At 36.8% G+C, this 27606-nt stretch overlaps 1 protein-coding gene across 1 annotated transcript; it reads right to left on the bottom strand.

The window, feature by feature from the left end:
- Positions 1-1754: 1754 nt before the first annotated feature.
- Positions 1755-19460, bottom strand: LOC114468608 (transmembrane protein 235-like). The gene is made up of 4 exons (XM_028455604.1): positions 19063-19460; positions 14922-14999; positions 14109-14246; positions 1755-3091 (listed from the first exon to the last, which is right to left on the bottom strand). Exons 1-4 carry the CDS (start codon positions 19244-19246, stop codon positions 2856-2858), a joined length of 636 nt encoding a protein of 211 aa, XP_028311405.1. The 5' UTR covers positions 19247-19460; the 3' UTR covers positions 1755-2855.
- Between the last annotated feature and the right edge of the window lie 8146 nt (positions 19461-27606).

Below are 27606 nucleotides of genomic sequence, written 5' to 3' on the forward strand. Positions count from 1 at the left end.
AACGTTGTAATTATTGCGATGCATCATTCATAAGAACAAGTGTTCTTATGAACAAAAGTGTGGGTAATCTCTATGTGCCCTTGAGCAAGTAGAAGATAGCATCTGCTTTGAAATGAGCATGTGTTGTAGAAATCACTGAAATGGAAAAACTGAAAACCTTAAGATAAATTCTCTTAATTTTCATAGAAAACATTGATTGATTTTAGAACAAATTATAATATTACTTACATTTTTAAGTTCAAGTCAATTCAATCAGTTGTGTAAATCTAATTTATTAACTTAATTTCAAATAACTTTATCTCATTTAGGTGTAATCAACAGAAAAAATTCAATTACATTTGTCCAACTGTTTTCTTTTTTCAGTGAATATCTTGTCAAAAATATTTGATTTCTAAAACCCAAATGATGTAATAGCCAGTTCAGAGGTGCTTAAAGTCTGAACGTTATAGCTCTCTAAAAAGACAGAAACAGAGACCAAAGAGTAATGGCAAAGCACCAACTTTGGTGATCTTCAGCCAGGGCAGATTGAATTATTACTTTCCATAAAAGTTTAATAGATTTTCAGCAGGTCCAATATATAACAGGCTGCTGCTCGACTTTGGTCTTTCACTTTCATGGCTCCCTCCTCTCTGAAGCGTCTGAAACAGTGTTACGAGCCCAACCTTCATCACAAACAGCTGAGTAGACACAGCGTTTACTGGTTTGGGTATGATTAACTGGCCGATGTCTATTAAATCAAGTAACAAATGGCATTGAGGGGAACATGAACATGTTTGGGGTTCATCTTTCATTCACAGGGACACTTCTTAATGATTTTTGTCCTTGTTTTCCACAACACTGAGTACTGAGATTTATCGTACTGTGATTGAAAGTACAGATTGTATTAGCAACGTTTCTAAGGTACCTTGTTTAATCTGTTTGTTTAACTGGTCACTTTGAATTAGCCTGCATATGTGTGACATTCTGGTTTTCAGTCAGTGTGTATTTTTCTTTTGTGAATCCTGTGGATAAAATGGATATAGCATACAGATGAGACACTATAACCGAAAACTGCGCCCGACATTTAAGCTCCTTCTTTCTTTTATCTCCCAATTTTCCTCATGCCGCAAGCAATTTGTGGTAAACAACCAGTGGACCAGCCTGGATGTCAAGTGTTTTCATCCGTAACAAAGGCTCCTTATCCTTCACAATAGAGATTGGAGTTTTCCATGCAAATCATTTTTGCTGGTCCAATTGATTGAAATGCTTCGTTGTATGCATCCTTTGTATTTTAATTCAGTGGCCAAATCAGGAGCAGTTTGATCTCAAGTGGGCTGCAAAATTATAGGCGGGAAAACACATAATTTCTACTTTGATGTGCCCTAGTTTGTAAAGAATGTAAGGCACCGACAAATAAGTGACAGATGCATGCAGTCTATGGACGATTTTCAACTTAAATTTCTTCAATTTTGTATCTAATTTGAGCAAATTTTGTGGATTCATTTAAAAAAAAAAATTGCCACTGTCCTGAAGTAAAGGTGTGATAACATGGTTGGTTTTCAGTATTTTATTTCGTTGAATGTAATGTGAAATTTGTGAAGATTATTACAGAAACATCAAAGAGAGCACAGAACATCTTCTGTCTCATAGGAAAACACTGAAAGCATCCTACTTTGCATATGGATTATTATGACGTCTATAAACAACAACAACAGCAGCAAATACAATGCACAGATTTAACATTTCTGCAAACGCCTGGGACTGCCTCTGGAAATTCTGTCTCTCATTCTCTATGGGTCTCCTGGTGTGTCTCATTTGTATTCAGGCACTGGCAGCATTTTAATTCAACCAAAGGAAAACAAGGTCAGTCAATTAAAAAACACATGCACACACACACACACACACACACACACACACACGCTTTGGAGAATGGGGAGTGTCACAGAAATCTATAATAAATCACTAATTCATCCATTCAGTAATAAATACTTGTGCAGCACCTGTTTGGCAGGTAGAAATGAAAATATTTAGTAAATGTTGAAATGTTTTTGCAGGACGTAGACAAAACATTTCAATAGCAAGTCATTTCATCACAGTAAAGCAGACCAGGTGCACATTCCGTTTACAGCATTCCCAGGCGAGCACTTATCTTCAGCTCAGGTTGTTATAAATTATGCATTTCCTTAAAGGCTCAGATGCAGATGATTGTGAGGTCCTCGTTTGAATTTCTCTGTATTCTTTCGCATTCTAGATGTGTTTTTGTATTTACGACAAGTTAATTGTTTTCTAAAAACAGCAAATGTTTCCTCTGACACGCAGAACATTAGCAGCTGCTCCTCTATGAAATATTAGAAACTGCTCCTCTCCAATGTGTGATGAAATCCAGACTCCAAGGAGGATTTGATTCCACGTGGTTTGTTCCTACATGCAGCATCAGCAGTGTTTTCTCTTGAATGGATACTTCAAATCACTGATGCAAAGACGAGATAACACACAGCGGCAAAGGATAAACTGGAGTTATCTTCACGTTGAAAAGTCACAGTGAGAATATCATGAAGGCAACACAGCAGCTGGAGTAAACTGCATAAATGCAGGAAAATGACGTTGTGCAGTATTTTCTCAGTGAGTTGTTCGTTTGCTTTTCCTTTTTTGTGTTGGTTTGTGTGGCCGTGTCTGTAACAGCATTACAGGATTGAACATTGCCCTGAAATTGTTGTGAGGGGATGAAAGGCAGCAAATGCAATGAAACAAAAGATGCAAAGCTAGCAAATTCACTTCATTACGATCACGGCTGTTTGTGCCTCCATCAATAATTTATCCTATCAGTAAAATATTAACATCTACAACAAACAGGTGTATTTTTACCTACAACATGGCTATATGGCAACACTAGAGTCATAATGTCTCTTCTTTTGAGTTATCCTGGCAGCCAGCAACAGAAACAGACCACTTGCTACCTCCAAGCTGTAAGAGAGCCACGCCATTGCAAAGGACCAGCCGAATGAAACGTCTACGTAGACCAGGTTCGTAGGAAGCACTAGGCGCTCAAACTCTTCCATGGCCAGATCAGAGTATCTGATGTACACGCTGACCCCCGACAGAGTGAAAAGACCTGTGGAAGCACAAAAGGCAAAATATTCAATACATTTCGACAACCAATTGCAATTAATTTCTTTCTTGTTTCCTTATATTCAAATGTCTGTTGTGTTAGCTTCACAGGATTCACACTGATGTGTGAAAAGTAGCTGCCTTTGATCTGTTGCCATCAGTCTTCACAGGGTTTCTGTGAGGGGGGGTGGGGTCTACTATTACTCAGAGACATGCCCAATCAACGTCCGCACAATAGTCACTGTTTTTACATTGGCCACGGTTACATTAGGTTTTTTTTCATTCGGAATTCATTGATTTGAATTAAATTATTTGGAATTAAAGTGTTCTGCTTCTTGTTTGAATGGAAATAGTAATACAGAATTGAGGTTTACATGGAAAACAGGTTTATTCGGCTTTATTTAGTTCTGCTTTAGGCCTTGGGGCTCTGGTTGGACAGGGGGTGAATGTGTCGTATTCGCGTCTATCAGAAAGAAAAAAAAAAAAAACACACAACAAACCTTTTCTTTTAATCAACAACATAGAAGACCACATAATAAGAATTGTTTTCACTTTTATTTTGATTGTAGTTTTGGAGCAGCAGCATGACAATAACATACGGTTTCACTTTCGTCCGCTGAGCAGGAGAAGGAGATAGAAGACCGTACTTTAATCAGTCAAAGCAAGCAGTCAGTGCAACAGCTGCTCTACCTCCATGTAACGACGAGGTGACGTTACTTATGGACTGTTACACTTATGAACTGTTGTAATTTAAAAAAAGAGTCAATTGTAATACTGTGACAAACTGCAGTGCTTAATGAAATTAAGAGACATTTTTGTTGTATTGGGTTAATTGATTTATTGGTCAAATGGTGAAGCACATGGTTCAGGCCACAGGATTCATCTAGTGATAAACACAGAAAATACATTTCAGTTAATTGATAAATAACTTAGCAGTGACATGAAAGATAAAACAATTAAATATGTTCTGGTATTTTGCATGTGATTGAAATGTGATCTTCAACAAAGCTGACCTGTGCATGCTCTCTTTCTCTTTCCTGAGGTGTTCGGGTAAAAGAATTCCCCGGGGCTTTTGGACACCTTTTTATAGTTCCAGGTGGGAGAGACCAAGCAGAGACTAGGAACAGGGGAGCTGGATGTGTGTAGCTCAATGTAAATATGTAGTTTAATCATTTAGGAGATGTAAATAAGATTAATGATATTAATACAGGGTTAGTGTTGTGATAATGTCTGTTAGGAAGTGTTTGTGTAAATATTTCTGTTGTACTTTTAATATGCACATTATATGTCACCCCATGCTTGGTACAGGCTAATTAGTGGTACACCTGTATATAAGGACATTCATTCTGTTCAGTAGGGAGTGGAATGGAGATTGAAGTACACGGTGCTTGTGGTGCAAACTAAAAAATAAACAGATAAAACTGATGCATCAAACCTGGAGCCTGGTTTCCTTATTGGCTGCCTCCACTGCTATGGTTGATCCTTGACACTCCACTATACAGGACAGATGTTTCATGCTGACGTTTGATAAAAAAATGTTTCAATTTAGCTAATTCTTTCAAAATAAAGCCTGTGTTCATGTGGGAAATTAAAGTCACTGCTGTATTACAATACAGACACGTTTGTTTCTGCCTGGTGGTGACAGAACTACTCATTTAGCCACACACTATGCTATAATTTTTCTCATCATCATCTTGGGCTCACTAGAACCGTAATAATCTAGATGTGAATTAAATATGAGACTGATGATCATTTGATTTTTTCCTACTTAGATAAAAGGCGTAGTTTAGGGTCAGGGGATGAAACATTTTTTGATGGGAAAAAAAAACTGACTAGACACTGGTCTGGAAACAGATGCAATCACCCTGTATTTCCACTTAATCCCTAAGATATCTAAGAAATGTGTTAAAGTCATTTCAAAGTTAGATGGAACATTTTTTATGTGTACTTTTTTATAAATGACTAAATGTGGGACGATATATTGTGTGACAAGATATCGCAATATTAAAACATGTTGAAGGCACGAGTGGTAAAGCTCGGGGGGTTAGAATAAAACAAATCCACACAATAAAGGTCACACCCACAGTATGTAGATAAATATGTCCAGAGTTAAAAAAATATTGCATCGTATCGTTATCGCAAGGCCACTATTGTTTATCGTATCGTATCGTGAACTAAGTGGATCATCCCATTTCTACAAATTACATTAATGCCTTTTATAGTTACACCAATATGATTAAGAGTGTGCTATAATATAGTGGCTCAAGTTTTGTTGTATCAAAATAACCTATTCTTTGTCCTTTTCTTAACGCGTTATTCTAATTTTTCTGCTTTCATCAAAAGAAAAAAAAAAACTCCATTTCAATCAAATACATAATGTTGTTGTTTCGGCTCAGCTCTACTACCATTCATTTAAGCTGATTTAATTCCCTCGAGAAAGCAGTGGTTTACTCACTATCTGTGCCTAAGTAGAGCCGGCGTTATTATTATTATTTCAAAGGTGGGCCATTAAGAACAGCATCAATAAATGCAGACCTCACATTAAATATAGCAGCATTAAATAAGCAATTCAGGCTGACCTTTAAAGCCGTGCTGTGAAAGGCAGAGAACTGTTTGGGTTCCAGCTGCGATTAACCTCTGCTAATTACTGAGTATTTTAATATCACGAGTGTGGCTGTAGTCTGACAAGCAGGACTTCCTCAATTTGGAAGCGAGAGAGAACTAATTCAACTTGACACAGTCATTAAAATCAGTGAAAAATAATTGTATTGCTTATGAATATGTATTTTATTATTTGTTTGATTCCAGTCTGCTTCAACACATTCATTTATTTGACCCAGGGAAGACAGCATGATCTGGTATTTGGAAACGGATTCCAAATGTCGTAACACTTTGAGTTTATCGGCCCATTTTGTTCTCTATATAAACCTGTGTTAGGAAATATGCCCTTGATAAAAGCCTTTTTAAAGTCTGAAGACTCCTCAGCAGAGGAGCAGCATGAGGACAAACAACAATGAAGGAAGGCCAATGATCAATCCTTTTTCTCTGACTAAATGAATATGAGCCGTATTCTCCAGTATGTGCTTAAGTCCATGTAAAGTAAATTCAGCCACTATCTTCTAAACACATTCAATAGGTCACAAATGTATTCCTTAGAACATGTAAAAAGCCATTCAACCATTTCTAATGTAATTGTGGAGCTGTGTTTCAAAGTTCTGTGTTCAGGATTTAATGGGCGGGTCAGAAATCATAGAAACGTTACGCAATGGAACCCATCATTAGCATAAACCCGACCCTGCTGCTGAAGCACACCAAACTTCCGCGGCCTCCAGTGGGTGCAATTGGCCCCCTAGCTGAAAACAAACCACATATTAGAACTCAGGGGAATAAAACGCGTCCGCTGGTGCCACATTTTCAATGAAACAAGCACTTATTTTGCACCGCGATTTTGTTTTTTGCCTCTAGCGGGAGCAGCTGTGACTCTACCTGGGAGGGACGCACATATTCAGACTCCGGTGGAGAAGACCTTTCCGCTGACACCTCGTTGGGCCTGATTTTTCCTAATTTTTTTGGTCTTTCGCACTACTCTCTCCCATGGACTTAGGGTTAATACTCGGAGGCGGCGCCCTTCCTGTGCTTGGGCGTGGTTCCAGCGCTTCTAACTGACACGCCCCTGGCATTTCAGAGCACAGAGAAAAGTGCTTGTTTTTCCATGATTTTGAGACCTAACTTAGCAATTTTTTTCATCTTTCAAATATGGCTCAGTGGTCAATGACACATGTTTCTGTGGTGTGACAAACTCATAACACAAATGTATTTCTGCTTCACACGGACTTTAAATGCTTTTTTCACGCGCCTCTCTGGTCCAGGTTCCTGATACGCCCACCATGTGTAAATTGACCAAAAAGTGCGTAGTCTGTCAATGAAGGAGGTCTGGAGCCAAAGAGGCGGATTAGGCCATGATGTAATTTTTTTTGGGCTGTCTAGAAATCACGGAACATGGATTTTGCCTAAAGCTTAATAAGATCATCAAAATCCATGAAAATGATAAATCACACTTTTAATTTGAAAGGCCTTTGTTGAAAAACAACAAAACAGATTGATGATTTAATCAGATTATTGCAGTGTTTTTATTATGGCCGTAGTTTTATGTCCAAGAGATAAAATCTCTCTTTTTTCCCATCATACTAATGGCAGATTAACGTTTGTTTGTGTGGAAAGCCGGTTTTATTAACTTCTGATGATCAGCGCGCATTAGTCATCGTCATCATCTGTCATCCATGTTTCACTTGTTATTTACTCTTGTAATGGATCAAACTGTGGCTTTACATTGTACATAGTTTGAAAATTGGTGAACATCAGTCAGAGCAGCGTGGACATTAGTCTGCACACCTCGGCACACAGGTGCACCTCCACGACGCTGCTCCCACCGTCCTCCCAGAAAAACGGGTAAAATAACATGAAACATAACATATTTTGGTCCGTCTAGAACTGGTAAATGTGAACATGTTAGAAATGCTGATGGCGAATCCTTTGGTGTGCATGTGTTACTCCCCCCCTGCCCCCCACCCCCGTGACAGTGTGACAGTGTCTGTTTGAATAGATTATTTCCCTGGGAGTCTCTTTTGCAATATTACGAGTTCATGTTGCCTAAATTGTAACAAAGTCAAAACTTCTAGTGCAATATAATGATTTACCTTCACGGGACGCTGCACTTATTCCAGCTTCTTCAGAAGCGCGTAAGAGTAAAATAAACCACCCAGATAATGCGCGTAAGGCCAGATTCGACTGGGAAAGCCAACATTTCAGGGCCGCTCCACCCAAAGTACGTAACTCGCAGCCAAAAACATTCTTTTGTTGTTTCACATCTAATATGGCAGTAATGATATTTAAGTACAATGCTAAGAAATATCACGTCTCCTCTTCTGTCTACACGTACAGCGCCATGTTTACTCGGCAAGAAGTGGTCACGTGACCATGTGACCGTACGTCACGTTCTGTGACGTGTATTTGCGGAAAAAGTGTTTCCATTGCGCTTTTGTGACACATTTCAATATCGAAATGTCTGAAATTCCTCCTCATGAAAGCGTAAAAACCTTTTAGCGATATTTGAGTGTTTTTTCTAAAATCAGATGTTTCCATTACCAGTTTTTATTGCAATATTTAGATTTTGAGCTTAAACCATTTTTACTATATTGTGCTAGATGTCATGTTGGACATGGCTGAATGTGAAGGTGCAGGTCAACGTCTACATAAACCTGTTACTAAATCTACCATTGATAAAAGCCTTTCCAACGTGTGAAGCAGAGCAGCAAACAACAGAATACAAGGAGCTGTCAGCGCTTCTCTCCCTAAAAATGCTGCCGCTGGCCTTTCCATGAGAAAATGTGAATGTTTAGAGCCAAGCATGAAATTAACTGTTGCTTCTGTGTGATGTGGGAGGCCGGGCATGTCAGTCAACATGACATGGGCTATAATAAGACCTCACGACTCGGTGATAAATTCACGCAAAGTCTCAACCTCAACCACGTTTAGATTCTGTCAATCCTATGGCCGATATGATGCTTACACTGACCTTTCTCAAGCACTGTTAATTTTGTCGACTAAAAACTTTCGTCATAGTTTTCGTCAACTACATTTTTAGATTATGTTATATATTAGATTTATATTATATTAAATACAAATACAGAAAGGAACATTAAGTAAAACATTTTTAATTAAATAAAAAATAGATATTGGCCAAGATAACAGTACAGAAATAAGCGCTAAGTGGGGTTTTACAATGAGTAATGTGTAATATTGCACATAGTAAGGCAGTGCAGGAACATCATTATATACAGATGAGAAAACAACACTTCAGGCTATGCTGTTGTTGTGCATTCTGATGACTGCGGTAGCGCTCCTTCTTACACCGTGGGTGTATGAGTCTGCTGCTAAAGGAGCTGATCAGAGAGCCCACAGTGTCATGCAGGGGGATGAGAGGTGTTGTCCATCATGGATGTCAGCTTGACTAACATCGTCCTCTCACCCACCTACTATATAGAGTCCAGTGGAAGTCAGAGCTCACTCTCCTAATCAGTTTATTGAGTCTGTTCCTGTCCCTATATCTGTGCTGCCTCCTCTCCAGCAGACCACAGCGTAGGAGATAGCAGAAGCTACCACAGAGTTATAAAAGGTGACAATAACTAGACTATCACTAATTTTAAAAAATAAAGATAAATATTCTAACAAAAACAATTTCAAATTTTTATTTTTTTAGATTTTTAAGCTGTTGAACGCTTTCTGTTGCACTTTTTGATTGCTTTGAGTTGCCTTGTGTATGAAATGCACTATACAATAAATTTGCCTTGCCTTAATATTTTTGTAGACCATTAAAAATTAAACTATATTTTTGTCACTTGTGATGAAAATATAGTTTCCAAATCCAAATCATAACTCACATGATCATGTGTTCCTATGTATTGATCACATTTAATCTGTCTGTGCGTACAAATGTTAACTCTATCCCATACCAGATTGATAAATGGTAACTGAATCTTCAAAAAAAAAATATAAATCCTGTATATTTTAGTCAAATATGTTTGTAACAAATTTAGCCGACTGGAATCTTAATTTCATTTGGTTGACTAAAACTAGACTATAACTGAAAAAGTCCTGGGGCATTTATAAAACTGTGCGTAGGTAAGATCACTTCAGCTGGCGTACGTTGAAAACCAGGAAATTCATACACAAAGAAACTTTCCGATTTATAAAAGAGGGCAAGTCTTACGTCTGTTTCCGTTTAGAAATCACAACCTAATCTAAAGTTGTCGTATGTGAGAAAACACCTTGTTCTGCCCATACAGTGTCTATAAAAGGCAGAGTCAGCATCATGGGGAGGCGTTTGTGGACCATGCCCCCCCAGCTGACCGACTGTGCCCCCCCACACACACACACACTCTTCCCACTACAGGAGGAGCTTTTTCTTATCAAAGATATGTGATTGGCTATCGCAACTGATTGTCTCCATTCACTTACAGCAGACGGGAGTCTGCTCCATAGATATAATACACTGACTGTGGTGTAATTGTTTCACATTTGTGCTATTGAACCCTAGAGCTGTTGTTAGGATCAGCCAATAGAATGTGTATATGTCTATGGCCTGCTCTGTTGATTCACATGACGCCACTCGCATTGCTGCATCACGACAAAGCGAGAGCGCAAAACTCAGATGGAGGGCAGGAAGTGAAGCTTGAGAATCTGCCGTCTGAAATAATCAAAATGCCACATATCTTGTGGAGTTTACGGGTGCTCCAATCGTTCTAACCAAGAAAAGAAAAAGATATTTTATAGAGTACCAAAAATTCTCATTCACAAAGGTGAGAAATGTAAAAAGCTCACAGAACAACGCCGTAAAAAGTGCATTTTAAACCTATGTCTGCAATTGGGAAGAGCAGAGTCTGCTGATGTCTGTGTCTGTAGCGACTTGATCAGAGGTATGATAGCGAGCTAACTTTGTTTTTGTGGCTGTGTTTATATAGCATTAGGTTGTCGTTAAATGCTCATTTACTAATATTTACCATCTTTCTTTCACCCCTGATGCACACTGTGCACATAAAGCTGAACACCCTAATACTATTTCACGACATCTTATAAGTACTATTTAGTAGTAGTAGATATGTATGTGACAAACAAACCTCATGTATCCTTGACTGTCAGGCAAATGTTGTCGTTAAGATGTTTTTTAAGGTTGTTTACATTATAGCCATTACTGCTGTGGAAGTTGTGGACCCACCCACTCACAAGTTATATGCCTCCATACTATATGCTGTTTGGTGTAGTAGGATCATGTTTAAATGTTGAATAATGTTTTATTATCCATTTAAAATTTTGGTGCACGGGGGGGTTTGTTGTGCCCCCCACAGTTTTCTTTATGCCCCCCATTTAATACCGCCTGGTGCCGACTCTGATAAAAGGCAGGTGAACGGTGGACCGAGGGAGAAAAACGTGCAAAAAAAAACCACATTTCACTCAATGCAAGGTGGAGGTATTAATTGTTGAGGTGGACACACACAAAAGAGTGTAACTTGGTGACACAATGGGCATTACAAATGCCAGAAAGGCAGAAGAGTGTTGCGTTGCCTCAGAGCGTCAGACTGAAACTACATTGTATGATAGTCAAAGGACTATGACTAAAACTAAATCATCACTATTCTCAAGGCTGGTAAAAGTGGCTTCTTGCTATCATGAAACCAAGAAAATGTTGTTCCCAAAATTGATTCAGCCTCATGTCCTCAGTCAATCCCAAATCTTATCATTCCAATCTGAAAGGATTCATACAATGCGCCAGTTCACACTGATCTATAAAAAGAGTTTCTTGTACAAGCAAAAACGTGGCCGTTCGATCGGTAACAAGCTCTTCTGCACATTTCACCCCAATTTCTTGTCTTCTGCAATCAGTCAACAGGCAGTGATCAATACTTTGAGTCGTGACAATTTACACACTGCGATTGTTTGATGACACGGTGTCCTGAAGCCAAAAGCAGGCTGATCAGGAAAAGCTTAGCAATTCACAATTTTATTCGATGCAATATTTATTTGGAGGGACACAAACTGCTTAAATTATTGCTAAAAAGTTTAAAAGAATAGATAGAACATATACAGCAGAGCCATGATATAGACTCACCGTTGTCTGCTGTATTCATTTAAATCAGACAGGTTGTAATGGGGAAGAAATGCTACAACACTTCTGATTCTCTAAATGTACTTTTCTCCTCCAAGGCCAATCTTCAACATAAGTCCAACTCCATCCTCGCTATTATAAGAGTGTGAGTTTTGGATCACTGCACAACTCATTTTTGTTAAATGGGATTTTTAATGTCCTCGGAGAACTTTGTATATAATTGCAGTGTGGAGAGAGGCACTGACGTGATGTAATATTGACACAGTTTACCCATAAGCCCCTCAGGGTTAAATGTTAACAAATAAAAAAAATAAAACATTGATGAAGAGTAAAATAACCCTTCACAACCAGTGTTGGTCAAGTTACTTGGAAACAGTATTTAGTTAGTGATTTGTGATTGCTCCTACAAGGGAATTATCCACTGATTACTTATTTTCAAAAGTAATTAGGTACTTTAATGACTTTATTTTATATAATTAGGTAACTTTTCAAAAATGTGACTCTCAAAATATTAAAAGGTATTTTCTACTGGTTGAGAGAGGAAATACTACAGTAGATTGACTTATGATGGTCTATTTTACTGTCATGATGTGTGAATATTGTAGAATAATTCCACACTAGTAGTAATACATGTTTGCAACAGCAGCCCAATGGCTCTTTGCCGCTAGCTTAGCTTTAGCATTAGCTTGATTTCTAGCTTTTAATGCTGCATACTCAGTGGTGTGGTGGTTCCTTATGGTGAATAAGGTACATTATAGGAACTACAAATTGTGATCCTTTGCACTCTTTTTTTGTGTATTATTGCCGAACTGCCGACATGCTAAGCTAACCGTGCCTCCGTGTCGGTGAGTGTTGTTCTCCTGTAGCATAGCCATGCGCATGCAGGCACATGCAGCTTCAGAGCTTTTAATTGTGTCTTTCTTATCCATTTACATGTATGATTTACACCGTAACTAACACCAGAGCGCTACTGTTTAGAAATGCAACGTTGAAAAGTGTCCGGTCTGAAACGCGGCGCAGCGTTGTGTAATAAAATACACTGATACGGCGGTATATAAAAAGTTCATATCATAACATCAAGGAAAAATGAAGTTCAATTCAAAAGTTTTTGGCTTGTAGAAAATTGTTAAACATTTAAACATATTTACTGCACATTCCACCAAATTTTAATAAAATAAAACATTTCTTCCTTCTATTAATTTGTCTGTGGCAGCTTGACGCCGTTTTTGGCCGGTATTTTTTCTATGACGCGTCTGACTGATTCAGAGTCTATGATGGAATTTGGCAACACGTCCTCAACAATACAGCCAGCGACGAGCTTTGTCAGTTCAGCAGCACTAACTCATGTCACTCTTAAATCTGTTTTCACCTTTTTAGCAGGAGATGGGCCCTCGGAGTTTGGCCCGGTGGAAGTGGATGTTGTAGCAGCAGTGGGATCTGGGGCTTTCTTAATTACGTTTACATTCGTGTGCCACCTTGCTCGGTGCTTACTGAGATTAGAGTTGGAATTCTTCGATGTAGATACAAGTTTTCTTCCCACGCAGAATGCACAGCGGACGCTTTGTCGTCTTTTACGGAGTCAAAACTCAAAGTGATGTCGGTACTTCCAAGCTGCTTGGACTACGTCACTCGCAATTTTTACGACAGAGCTCCTGGGACCTAATATATGAATATAAACCGACCATACAATGTTTGTTGAATATTTTAATAGTACACATGTAAATATGTGACTGTTTTTGTGGTGTTTTTAGTTGTTAATTTAAGTTAAAAAAGAGACAAAAACATAAACCAAACAGAAAAATAAAACAAAAATTCATACATTCTAATTATCTTTAAATAGCAGGGTTTCAACCATTCAAATAGCGCACAAACTACCATGAAATAAGCCGATCGGATGTAGACGCGTTTGGCGCATGTGTTGAAGGGATCCAAAAGGATTGGGCACTGACACTGACCTGTGTGTTGTTTACCAATGATGTCGCGCCGCATACGTCATTGGCTTGAGACTATGGTGGCCGACTGGGTTATAATGCAAAGAAAAAAAGAAAAAAACACTGGGTAATAATGCACTATAAAACATGAGATGCCCAACAAACGTTAGCGAGACGGTAACGCAGTAATACAGCCTGCTTGTCGGAAAAGAAATGTAATCTAACTATTGTTTCTTCAATTATAATCCTTTACTTGTTAATTGGGAAAAGTAATCAGGTTACAGTAACGTGTTACTGCCCGTCACTGCTCACAACACACCTGTGTGTCTACAATAGGTAAGACAATGGCTACAGATGGAGACAAAAAAAGAAAAAAAAAAACTCAAGCCTCACAGAAAGAAACCAATTACACGTTGATGTGAACTTACTGCAGAGCAGGACGTAAGATGCTGATGCAGAAAGCAACTTGGGACTGCAGGCCAATGAACTGACAAGTCCAAAGATCCATCCAAACAGCAGCAGGATGAGGCTGAGAGGCAACAACGTAACCACCACTCTGTGCAAGCCTGCAAACACACACAGGCAACACCAAGTGGTGCTTTTTTCATTACACTATCAGTGAGCTGCTGGTTTTTTATGGAATCTCTCCATTTTGATGAACCAGTAAAGCTTTCTCAGCTCTTCTGTCACCACGGAATTCTTCTTCTTCTTTTTTTTTTTGTTTAACACATACAAACTCTCGCTGGAAACCATGACAACACCGAGCAAGTCCCTACTTTGAAGCACTGTGAGAGGGAATATGATCAACTGTACACTGTGGATGTGTTAATCCTAATATGTGTGTGATATAATGAGAATTCCCTCATCCTGCACACAACAAAAGGATTGTCATTTGTTGTTAAACCAATTCCTCTTTAAAAGTCCTTAATTCATGTTTTTGTCCATTTGTCTTTCCCTTTTAAATGAGTTTTCACAGAGTAATGTCACAGCTTATAGCTGACCTGGAGGAAAATCCATACCATGTTTGAAATGGGATAATGGGTTTAAAGGGAATACTGTATGTTGTAATTTGGAGGAATTAAGTTGATCAACTGTTTCCTCATACCCTAAAGGGAGATGTGTAGCTCAGGTTTGTATCCGCTCTTCAAATAAAAAACAGCAGCAAACCATGTTAGGAATGTCCTTCTGTTTTCACTGTAAAGTTAAGGACCTTTGTGTTTCTGAAGAAGAAGAGTTCTCACCTTGAAGCTGCCTCTCTGCGTCTGACAGGGCAGACATATTTGCTGTGAAGGAAGAGATGACTGAACTTCTGTTTGGGCCTGAAAATGAAAATGTCAAAGGAAAAGGTTACACAGCAACTGTGTGTGTGTGTGACAGAGCTGCACAGAAGGAAAAAAAATGCACCTGAGACCAAACAATAAGAGTGTATTTCTTTAAAGTCGAACAACAATATTATCCATAAAAAGTAAGGATGCACGATATTATCGGTAAAGCGTGGACAGGTGTGACTAAGCGCTAAGGATGTAAGAAAAATTATATTTCACAGCGCAAATATCGTATCAATCCAAACAATGTCAAAATTGTTTTTTTTAATCATGTTTTTAACAAAAACAAAAAAACATTTACTTGCACTAACATACGAATAGCATAGCACGTAAACGCCTGGTCACAAGGTGTCGGTGAACCACATCAGACCTTGTTAAACTACCTCATTCCTCAATGCATTTTAAATTGGAAGATGATTACTATGAAGGTAGATATGTTGCAAAATGTGAGAGCTTGTAGAATGTGATGTGAGCTTGTGTATAAAAAATCCACACGCGAAATAAATTTAATGTCACAAATGATGGAGAAACATTTATTTTTACACATAACATTACAGCTAGAAACTTGTAATCCAACATTTATTCACACGTTTTTTAATTACTTGCGTAAGTGATCGTTTACAACCACAACTCACCAGTTACAACGTCTCCAATCTGCCGCTACAGATGCACAAACTACTTTTCTCGTGTGAATCTGCGCTGCTTGAGTTTTGCAACACATTTTGCGCGACGTCTGTAGCAAAACTGATTTTTGCTCGTAGAATTGGCCCCTCCCCTCCCCGCGATCCCGTGTGTGTGTGACCAATCAGAAGCAAGGATTTGGCGTCAGAGCGCTGTGTCTTTTTAGCGCAGCAGCCGGTGATATGACCGAAATAAATTTTTCATTTTTCTTCACAGATTGTAGATTAAAATACAATTGTAATTTGACAGTTTGATAAACATACCACTTGATTTTTAAATTGGTGCTTGAATTACAGTTTTTTTTACTTGAAATGAAATGAAATACATTGCATTTTATACCATTTTGTACAAATAAAGGTACAAATTTGTAAGGCTTTAACCAGCAAATCAACAATTAGATTGAGTAGTCAATTTATATACTTCATTTTTTATATTAATATCAAATCATGTTTATGTTGAAAAAACGAACAGAAGTATCAGGTAATATTATGTATTTTTATTGAAAATGAGAGCACAAAACTTAACATCCTGCTAATTTAAACAGAAGTGTTGGTTGGACTTTATTCAAATAAAATGTGAATACATTTACCATCAAATGTTATTTACTTGTTTATGTCCATAATTCATTCATAAAAAAGTAACTGAATCGATTGCAAGTCACTGAATCGTTTCTAAATTAATTAATATCGTCCAAGAATCGTTGCTAAAACAAATCCTTACACCCCTATAAATGCGTAATTATTGATATCTCCATGTATACTGTATTGTTTAATATCGGTATATATCAGGATATATTGTATTGTTACATGCAACACGTGAATAGTATCATCAGATTCATGGCAATGCGCACCCCTACTAAGCGGAACCATCTTGTGTGTGGGGAACAGGCTGCACTCAACCTCTGGGTACCTCACGATACGATACGATACAATACAAAGCACACGATAACGGTTATCTCACGATATGACAATACTGCGATTATTGATATATTGGTCAGAAATCAATCTACGATAATCTATGACATAATGAGAAAAAAAATACAATTTTTATTTTATATCTTATAAAATTTTAAAGTGAAAAAGTGTCCTATGAACAGTGACACTATTTTAGTGCAACATTTCTGTAAATAAGTGTCAACATACCAATGTAAATGAATAAGTATCTCCAATAGTGCTTTCTGTAAACAAAAAACAGGGTCTTTCTTACCAGTGACACCATTATAGTGTAATATTTCAGTAAATAATATATTGGTTCCTTCAACAAACACTGACAACATTTCTGTGAAGACCTACCTGCACATTTTAGTGAAAAAGCAGAAAAGGTTTTAAAAAATAAAAATAAACATGAAAATCGATACTTAGCGCGAGCATATCAATAATCGATTGTGCGAAAAAAATATCTCAATATATCGCCGTATCAAGATATCGTCACACTCTTACTTAGCACTGATTGCACGCATGTTTCCGAGTGTGCTTTACAATGTAACAGCGCTACGTGAGCATTGCACAGAGAACTTCATCATGTCTCATTACTTAGACTGAAAGAGAGTGCACAAGAGGCTGCAGCAATGAGTGGCATGGCTGCCTCACAGCAGGGAGAAGCCAGCTCCCCTTGTGTGCAGGTTTTCTCCAGATATACAGTGATTTAATCTCACAAGCTAAAAACAAAAAACCAGAATTAGTCGAAGTCACTGGCTAAGTGTGTGCTCCACCCAAAAGCTCTACAACTCTAAACATGGATGAATTGGCCTGCACACATTGAAAATTATACATATATGTGAATAAAATCTGTGTGTTATTCTCCTGAATCACCCACAGCCTCTGTGTCCAAACATACGGTCAGATCCATGAATGTAGACTGTGACATTTATTGCTCTGTGTAGGTCTTTTATGTGCAGAGTCTCAGCTCTAGTGCGACACTTTTTAAATCCACCTCTGGTAAACGGTGTAGCCGTTAAAACACATCTAAATCCTGCTGCTCCTGAGAGCCCAAAAGTAATCGGACACACGGCTGCGGTGAAGCTGTTCAGTGGTGGGATTCTAAAGGATTCAGATAGGCTTTACCTACAAAAAAAAAAAAGAAGCAACCCTGTGAGACTTGACCAGGTGACTCAATGATTTCTGCTGTGCATGATGACAGAGGTGAGATTAAAAGCAGGCTGATTGTGCACCTGATATGTGTGCCCATTAACAGTGGAGCGATGAGGAATCAGGTACTATTAAGACTATCATCTACAGCAGCAGAGGCATAAACATTGAACTCATCTGAGCAGTGTGAGAAATAACTGGAGCACAGCCTTGAAATGTTTTCATTGCAGTAGTCCATTGAAAAAATGGTATAGAAGATGTCTTTTTACACGCTTACTATACTTACTATACTATACTATATTTAGGAATGTATAACAGATTTTGTAACAAAAAAAAACAACACCAAAAAAACGTGTATTGTACGCCCCAAAGTAAAGGCAAAAATGACTCTGAAACCAAACTACAGGAAAAAAAGTACACAAAATGACAGGAAAATATGAAAAATGACAGGATAGTATACAACATGACAATAAAAATACACAAAATGACAGGAGAATATACAACATGACTATTAAAAATACACAAAATGCAGGAAAAAATACAAAATAACAATAGAATACACAAAGTGACAGAAAAATATATGAAATGATTATAAAAATATACAAAATGACTATAAAAATACACAAAATGACAGGAAAATACACAAAATGATAATAAATTATTCAAAATGACTGGAAAATACACAAAATGATAATAAATTATTCAAAATGACTGGAAAATACACAAAATGATAATAAATTATTCAAAATGACCGGAAAATATACAAAATGACAATGGAAATACACATAATGACAGAAAAATACACAAAATGACAGGAGAATACACAAAATGACAGGAGAATACACAACATGACTATTAAAAATGCACACAATGCAGGGAAAAATACAAAATGACAGGAAAATATACAAAATGATAATAAATTATTCAAAATGACCGGAAAATATACAAAATGACAATTTATAGTCACATGAAGACAGAGAAATATACAAAATTACTGTTAAAAAAAATACACAAAAGGACGGGATATTATACAAAATAACAATAGAAGTACTCAAAATGACAAGATAATATACATTATTACAATAAAAAATTCACAAAATTCAACAAAATGACAGGAAAATATATAAAAAAAGATTATACAAATACACAAAATGACAGCAGCTCAATGCAGAACTGTCATGAGACGCAAACAAAAAACAAAAAAAATGAATGAATAAAAAAATAATGTAGAGTATGTAAATGAGTGTTAATTCATTTACATAATTTATTATAAAGAAATAAAGTCTTACCTTCATGAATTCGCCACAGTCCTGAGTGTGAGCTCAGACTATCGGGGCCGGTGTAGTTTGGTTTATTCACATCGATTATGTACCAATAATCGGTCCAAACAGCGACCGCGAGGAAGGTGAAACTGAGCAAACCCGTCAGTGCCGCCGTCAGTACCACTGGTCCGTACTTCATGATAAAGCCCATGGACACAACACAACAATCAACTGTGTGTCAACATTCATTTGTAAAGAGGTGCGTATGAAAGCTTTTTCAGTTGGATCTTCAACAAAGTGCTGCTTCTCCATAGTAGGAACAGAGAGGACGGATATTGTTCAGCTCTAATAAATGACTTTAATTTGTTAACATGTTACAGAGCTACGCGTGTGCGTGTGCGTGTGCTGGTAGCAGCATCCCACACCGTCACAGAAGCGAGTGAATGAGTGCAAACGATGTAGAGCTGTTTGACTAACTATCATCGTCAATTCTCTGAGCACACTCCAAACACTTCTGGTTAGGCCTTTCAAAATAAAACTCTAACCGGTAAACGGGCTACCAAAATTAAACCGCACTTTCGAAATATATCATTTCACTAGGGTGGGGACAGCTTTTGTTAATTGGTTTCATATAATAATTTAGAAATACTGTCTTTAGTTATACTGATGTTAAATTCGGAGCTATTTTGGAGAACAAGAAAAGAACAATTTACAGTTAATAATCTTATCATTATGGCAAAATTCTTTGTACACAAATGTAAATTTGGTGACTCTAAACTGGCTTTTATTGTGTTTCTAAAATAACTAATATCTCTGAAGGGCTCTTTAAAACTATGTAAAAAGAGAAAAAAAAGAAAAAAGAGAGAAAAAAAAGAAAAGAAAAAAGAGAAAAAGAAGAAAAAAGAGAAAGAGAAAAAGAAAAAGAAAAAAAAACGAAAAGAAAAAAAAACTATGTAAGGCTTTATAATAATATGTCTGTTGACTCCACCTTAATGTTGTTGGCTTATACAATTGTTACAAATTGTAATGTTTTCTTTTTTTCTTTTTTTCCCTCTCATTTCCTTGTAATTTCTGCTCAATGTGCAGCTGTTCTTTGAAAAGTCTAAGCCTGTAAGCTTCATATGTTAATAAAAAAAAAATAAATCACTAGAGTGACCAATGACCATACATCTGGTGTGGCGTACTGGAATTGCATTCTACTGAGATTGTATATGTGCATGCACACTACTGGAAAGGGTTGTTCATTTAATTTACAAGTTAACATTCAAAGTTTATGTTATTTGAATTTTTGGCATAAAATGCACTTCACTGACAAATAACTTGCTGAAATATTTAAAATACATTATTACACTTCTTAATACACAACATTAATGTGAATTACAACTAAGATATCATTGTAATCTCAGTATAACAATTTGCGCATGGCAATTCCAGCACGAGTACAATCACAGTACATGACTGCTCAGATTATTTTACATTCTCAGTACAGTTACAAACTCAGTACGTGGTAGTTGGGATTTACGTGTCCTCTTTTCACATCTTGTTCGGGGATATTTGACAAATTAATTAATTTGTCCAGTGTGGCGTACAAGGATTGCATCGTATACGGAGGTTGTATATGCGTATATATATGTGCAGCGCATGCGCATTACCTGAAGATGAATTGCTAAAAAAAAAAAAAAAAATCAGTTTTGTTAATTTTTGTTTTCGAAGTGGACAGACGTGTTTCATTTGTCTATTGGATTGAGTTAGGGTTGGGTTAGGGTTAGGGTTACAATCTCAGTACTATGCGAACTCAGTACGTGACCGGGTTTCCCAGGGACCTGAACACATCCCAGGGACCACGTTGATTTAAAAGGCGGTAACTCCGCCAATATTTGCTCTAGCTGAGAAACCAGTCTCTGAAAGCTAAGGAGTTACACTTTACAGCCAATGGACTCATTAAAGATGCCGCTTAGTTTTGACAAACTTGTTAAAAACGAGGAAAAGAAAAAGAGGAGCAAAGTCAGAGAGAGAGAGAGAGTAGCTTACTATTAGTACACTTAAAACCTCACCTTTTAGTCTTGTACTAATAGTGATCTTAAACATTATTCAACTCTATAAGTTCTAAATTTTGGAATACATGTGCTCAATTTTGGTTTACTAGTGCTCTAGTGGACTTTACTTACTTTAGCTTTACTAGTGCGAATAGTGTCGCTTTTTGCGACACTATTCGCACTAGTAAAGCGTAAAGCTAAAGGTGTAACTCGTAAGCATCAAATGCTACTAAGAGGGACAGGGAAAACAAAAAATAAATAAATAAATATATATATATATATATATATATATATATACATATATAATAATATGTTATATAGAAATAAAGTCTTGAATAGTAGGATAAAATTGTTCTGCAATGTCTTCAGAAATTCTGCATTCATTTCTTTATTTACAGTATTTTGAAAATCTGATTGAATTAATTCATTCATTCAATTGTCTTTGTTTTTAAAAAGAAAATAGTTAAATTCTTTATGTGGTTGTTGAGACTGAAACACATCAATATGGAAGAATAGTACATCTCCATCCACTGGTTGTCCAGCTCTCTGACAGCAGCTCTCCATTCCTCTCTGTAAAACTACCCTGACTCTGTCACGCTGCAGTTGCAGGTGAGTAAAAAAGCAATCCCTGTTCTGGTCATAAATTGGCAACTGGACTGAAGCGTTGGCTCACATTCACTAATAAAATATAGAGAAGCCAATTCCCGCATGTATGTCCTTGATGGTCGACGTGCTGGGGAATCAATCTTCCCTCCAGCTCCTATGGTTGAGTATTTTCTATAAGGCTTTTGCCCACATATTTCCTTTCTGAGAAAATGTAGGTTTTGAAGAGTAATTGGGGTTATTTTGTCATTTAAGTTGATAATTTTGTGGTATTGGAGCACGTTAGTGTGGAAAGGATGGACATGCTTAAAGAGCTGATCAGAATCATCGTTGGTGGCAGCATAAAAATAAATGTAAATAAAATTTGTTTTAGTTTCATCATTACTCTTCAGATAGTCGACTAATACTGACTACAAAAAATAAAAAGGACTGACACTAATTTACATTTCACATTAGAAAAAAGTAGATTAAAAATTTGCTGACAAAATAATCCCTTTAATAAAGTATCATTCAAGTAGTAAGATAATAGAAATGCAGAGCTTTCAAAAACAATCCATGAGAACATACTGTACCTTAAGTATGAGTTCATACGCCTCTGGCAAAGAAAAAACAATCTGGGGTAATACGGTGGAGCTGTGCTGGAAAGCAGCTTCAGCGTGTGCAATAAACGGTTTGTCAGAGCTTCACTGTGTGGATCAATGCTGATAATGAGATGCCACTGACATCAACTGTGCAATCACTGGTCAAAGAAACCACAGTATGATGCTTCTGCTAAATGCTATGTCACTTATAGTTGTATACCTAATGAATACAAATACATGTCTTTACCTTTGGACTTTTGGCTTTTTTGCAGCACTTGCACTTACATTTTGTGTACTTTTATTGTCATTTTGTATATTTTTATATCATTTTGTGTGTTTTTAGTCATTTTGTATAATTTTCTGTCTATTTGTGTGTTTTTATAGTCATTTTGTATATTTTCCTGTCATTTTGTGTATATTTATTGTCATTTTGTATATTTTTCTGTCATTTTGTGTATTTCTATTGTCATTTCATATAAACCTTTTCATTTTGTGTATTGTATTGTCATTTTGTGTATTTTTATTGTCATTTTGTATACTTTCCTGTCATTTTTCAAATTATCCTGTCATTTTGTATATTTTTCTGTCATTTTGTGTATTTCTATTATCATTTCATATAAACCTTTTCATTGTGTGTATTGTATTGTCATTTTGTGTATTTCTATTGTCATTTTGTGCATTTCTATTGTCATTTTGTGTATTTTTATTGTCATTTTGTATACTTTCCTGTCATTTTTCAAATTTTCCTGTCATTTTGTATTATTTTCTGTCATTTTGTGTATTTCTATTGTCATTTTGTGTATTTTTATTGTCATTTTGTGTATTATCTGTCATCATTTCAGCATTTATTTAAGTAATACATAGATGTGATAGTGTGTTATTTTTAATATTTATGTAATATTACCTTTTTACCTCCAAACATCAGTTCCAAGAGACTTTTTCCTGCATCTTGCATTCACATCTTGCTTTTTCATCTCTGCCATCTCTCTACTGCAGCCATGCTATATCAATCAACACCTAATAGTGCCAATAAATATATGCTGTCTGAATACATTTTTTTAATGACAATTTCTCTTTGGTTAAGCTTTCCTTGCAGATGGAAAGCAGAAATGTATCCACAGATAGTCAAGGCTGTGAGAGCAGTGCACTGCTCTCACAGCCTTGACTATCTGTGGATCACATGTGATCTATTTCCACAGTAACAAAAAAGAACTACTCATGATTCTGATAAGAGAACGCACCATATTAAATGTCCTGTCCATCCCTTTGTGTTGGAAACCAATATCCCGTTCTGTCCTCCACTGCCTTAGGTTGTTGTCATTCAGTTTGTAGCTGTTTTTTTTTTTTTAGTTTATTTATTTTTTTATCAGTTTGTTTGTACGTTCAGTTCAGTGTGATTTACTGTAGATTTGACAATTTCACAAAAAAATGTTTTCTGATTGTTTTCTTTTTTTTTGTACTCATCATCATGTCTGCCCTTTTCAATGTGTGATCTGTATTGGCCAATAGATACAGGGACTGTGCCCAAGCTCTCCCCTGTTGATTTATTATGGTAGTTTATTGCCTCATCATCACACACAATTTAACTTCATCTATCCATCCAACCATTTTACGAGCCGCTTGCTCCTTTATTTTTTTTTTCAGGGTTGGTATGGTAAATTAATTTAAATGTTGAAAATCTTAAGAATATGAGAATTTTTTTTTTTTTGGTTTTTTGTTTTTGTTGAAATGAAAGTAAATTCTCTATTGTAATGAATGTAATGCAATACTTTTTTGCTTCAAAATGTTTACACATTTTCCACCATTGACATTTCGTCAATTTGACAAAAAAATAGAAAAATGTTTTGCATCTCTTAGTTGTAGTATCCGTGCAGCATTTTTTTTTTTTTTTTTTTTTTTCTGAGTGTGTCATGAATAAAAGTAGCCTCATGCAACTAAAATTTTTACATTTATATCTACTTAAGCTTTCAGAAGTTAAAAGGAGAATCTGAATAACACATTAGTTCTGTGAGTTGTGTGCACAGAATACAATTAATCATCATGGGTATAGAGCCTTTTCTTAAACTTCTGCTGATATGGATAAAGATTTTAAGTCACAGTGCAAATTCTGTGTATTATTGATGAAGGGATTTTTGAGAGGGGATGGGCTCGAATTGTTTGTTTTGGAATGAAAAATGAATTATCAATATTTTATGTCTACTGAAAGACAGGCTGTCTTGGCATCAGAGTCCTTTTCCAAAATGTGGACATGTTTTTTAAACCAGAAGGTCTGCAGTGTCCTTTTTTTTTTAGGGTTTGTGTTTGTTGCAGCAGAATACAGAGCAGATTATGCTGTCTATCAGCTAAAAACTGTGTATCAAGTGAGGTACACACTGCCCCCTAGTGTAGTGAATGGGAAAGTGCTCCTTAAAACACATCCTTGTTCACATGGAAAGGTTAGGCACATGTGAGATCATGAAACACACAAGCAGGTATTTGTGATATACCAGTGACAAAGAATATCCAACCTTTAATATAATTAATCTGGTTATCATCATCTATTAAAATCTGGAGGCTTAGTCCCAGATTTTAGTGACTTTACTTAAGTCAAGTGGACTTGGAGTTCGCTTAAGGACGTTTCCTCTCTCATACAAGAGGCTTTTCTAGTTCTGAAACTATTTGATAGTTGAAGGACTGGGTTGTATACTGTGAAGTTGATTAGCCTTGATTAACCTTTTGTGTGGCTCACTATAGCAAGGTTCACCCTCAAGAACAATAAGATACACAGAGACAAACAGAGCAATGCAATCTGTGTAGTTCAATGCATAGACCTGTGCAATTTTAGAAACCAAGCAGCTACTACTAATGCAGGGCCATGTAAGGGACCTCATGATACGATTACCATTCAGGGTGCTACGATTTGAACAATTATCACAATATTAAAGATTATCACCATTTTATGTACATCTTTTTTTCCCCCCCCTCACTTTGTGGCTATTTCATACTAAACAAGGTATATGTGTTGGTATCCAGTGATTCTCAACTGGTGGGTCGGGACCCAAAAGTGGGTCGCGGACCTGTACTGGATGGGTAGCGGATAGCTGGTCAAAAATAAAAAAAAAATAGGATTTGTCTTTTATTTTGGAAGAGATTTTTTTTTTTTGACAGGCATGCAATGAAATGCATGTTCCACAGGAAAATATATAGATTTATATTTTTAAAAAGATTATATACGTGTGCTTTCAACAGCTATTTTTGAAAAACTAAATTTGGTTGGTTGAATTCTTGAAGTCTTGCTGTGCACATCAGCTCCCATAACACTAGTGGAATGTGGGTTTTTAAGTAAAAGGTGGATGGATGAAAGAACAAAATTAACTATTAAATCATGCCAGGCAATGTAAGTGCTGAGAAAAATGTGCAACTACTCATCATTGCTGTTTTCACCTTTAAAATATTGTGTAACAAAAGGATCTGGTCAACATGCTTCCAATTCAGTGTTTCAAGACGGGTCAGGTGGTTGGTCGACATCACCGCCGATGCCTTGTGCCAACTGTCCGTGCCGACTCTTAAAACTGAGGCAGTGTACTTGTACTTATATACTGTATTTTATATATTTAAGAAAAGTATAGTGAAGTATGCTTAGCTTATACTGAAAAGTGTAAAAATAGTCTAAGTGCATTAATACTTAGACTTACATTTATACTTTAACACTAAAGCTTATACTTGTACGACAAGTATACTTTTTTGTACTTAAACTGAGGCAATATACTTGAAAGTGTACTTTTGTAAACTTAAAATGACCTTATAAAGTATACTTTATAAACTAAAATGTGGACTAGAAGTATATACTTAATACACTAGTAGTATATAGGTGAGTGTACTTGTTGTATACTTGAAAGTGTACTTTCATAAACTTAAAATGTTCCAATTTAGTCCAAAGAAGTGATCAATTAGTATACTTTCTAGTACGCTACAAGTACATGGTCCATTATATACTTGCTATACTTACACTCAAGCATACTTAATAAAATGAACTTCAAGTATACTTTTTGCTAAGGGGAGGGCCAGGGAGGCCCCATCGTAGAGTGGAGAGGGCGCAGTGAGGTAACCATATCCACGTCCCCGGGAAGCTGCGAGTTAGGAGCGAAGCTGTGCCTTCACCGCCGCGCCCTTCCAGCCCACGGAGCCGGTCGCGGTGCATGGTCGCGGAGGAAATGAGTTAGCTGCTGCTATCGCCGTCTTCACCTGATCCATTGCTTCAGGTGTGCGGGCGGCATCCGCGACTTTCACTTTTGTCCCGCGAGCAGCGGTCGTGTTCCTGTCATTTAGTTATTATGAAAAACAATCAATTTTGAACATTTATGAATCGTTATCGAATCGTCACATGTCGAATCACTAAAAATCAATGTGTTGTCACACTTCCAATGGCCCAGCACAGCAGAGTACAGCTCAGATCAGGATTCAGTGGTTCACATGCTTCTAAAGGAAACAGGACATTATTTTAGTGGCATAATGTCCAGATCCTGGTGGTGTGAAAAACAGAAACCATCATTTTAAAAATAGGGCCATTTTGAAACAGTGGAGGGCTGGTGAGACACAATCTCTCTGACATATAAATAATAAAATATCTCTTCTCTTCCCAGATGACTCAACAACAATCGCTCTAAATCATCTGATACCAAAGATTATAATGAGAAAAACAAAATGATAATCAAAGCTAATCAACCCAGTATAATTAAAGTTTCAGAACTGAAGAAGCCTCTTGTATGGGAGGTGAAACATCTTCAAGCAAACTCCAAGTCTATTTTTCTGAACCATGCTATCAGAATCTTCAGGTTTTAGTCCCAAAAATGGCTTAATTTCATTAGGCTTGATACAGAACTCCTCTATAATAACAGTTTGCTCCCTTTTTTTACAGATTATAATCTTCCATTTGCATAATGTGATTTAATCCTGTTAGATAATTCATAGATGTTACATCAAAGGTGTGTTCTTGGGAATATGTCTGCCTGAAACACAATTACACCAACTATGACAGCTAAACAGCTTTTCCACTTGCGCTCTCAAAAACACATTTTAAATATAAATTACTCACAATATTAATTGATGTGTTTTTAACCGTACTGAATCATAACAAAACCTAACCGCTAGAGCAGACATGGGCTCGTCTGTGAACGGTCACATTTACAGACCTTAGAGTCGCTGTTAGCTTAGCAATAAACGGAAAGAGATTTGTCACTTTTATAGTAAGTATTGACTAGACCACTGGGAGTGAGGCCCAAGGCCAAGGCAGGCTGACTTGTTAATATTGTATCATGTTTTTCTGCAGTCAGTGCCTTCTCCTCGTCCTTCTCTGTCATCTCTATTTCAGG

Source organism: Gouania willdenowi, chromosome 8 (genome assembly GCF_900634775.1).
Source record: "Gouania willdenowi chromosome 8, fGouWil2.1, whole genome shotgun sequence".
NCBI lineage: Eukaryota > Metazoa > Chordata > Actinopteri > Blenniiformes > Gobiesocidae > Gouania > Gouania willdenowi.

Bases quoted from the DNA above. Each gene is read 5' to 3' on its own strand.
- LOC114468608 (XM_028455604.1), bottom strand. From the start codon at position 19,246: ATGGGCTTTATCATGAAGTACGGACCAGTGGTACTGACGGCGGCACTG. The intron at 15,000-19,062 runs GTAAGACTTTAT...TTTCATTTTCAG, and splicing joins ACTGTGGCGAATTCATGAAG to GCCCAAACAGAAGTTCAGTC. The intron at 3,092-14,108 runs GTAAGTTCACAT...GTGCTTCCACAG, and splicing joins ATCTTACGTCCTGCTCTGCA to GTCTTTTCACTCTGTCGGGG.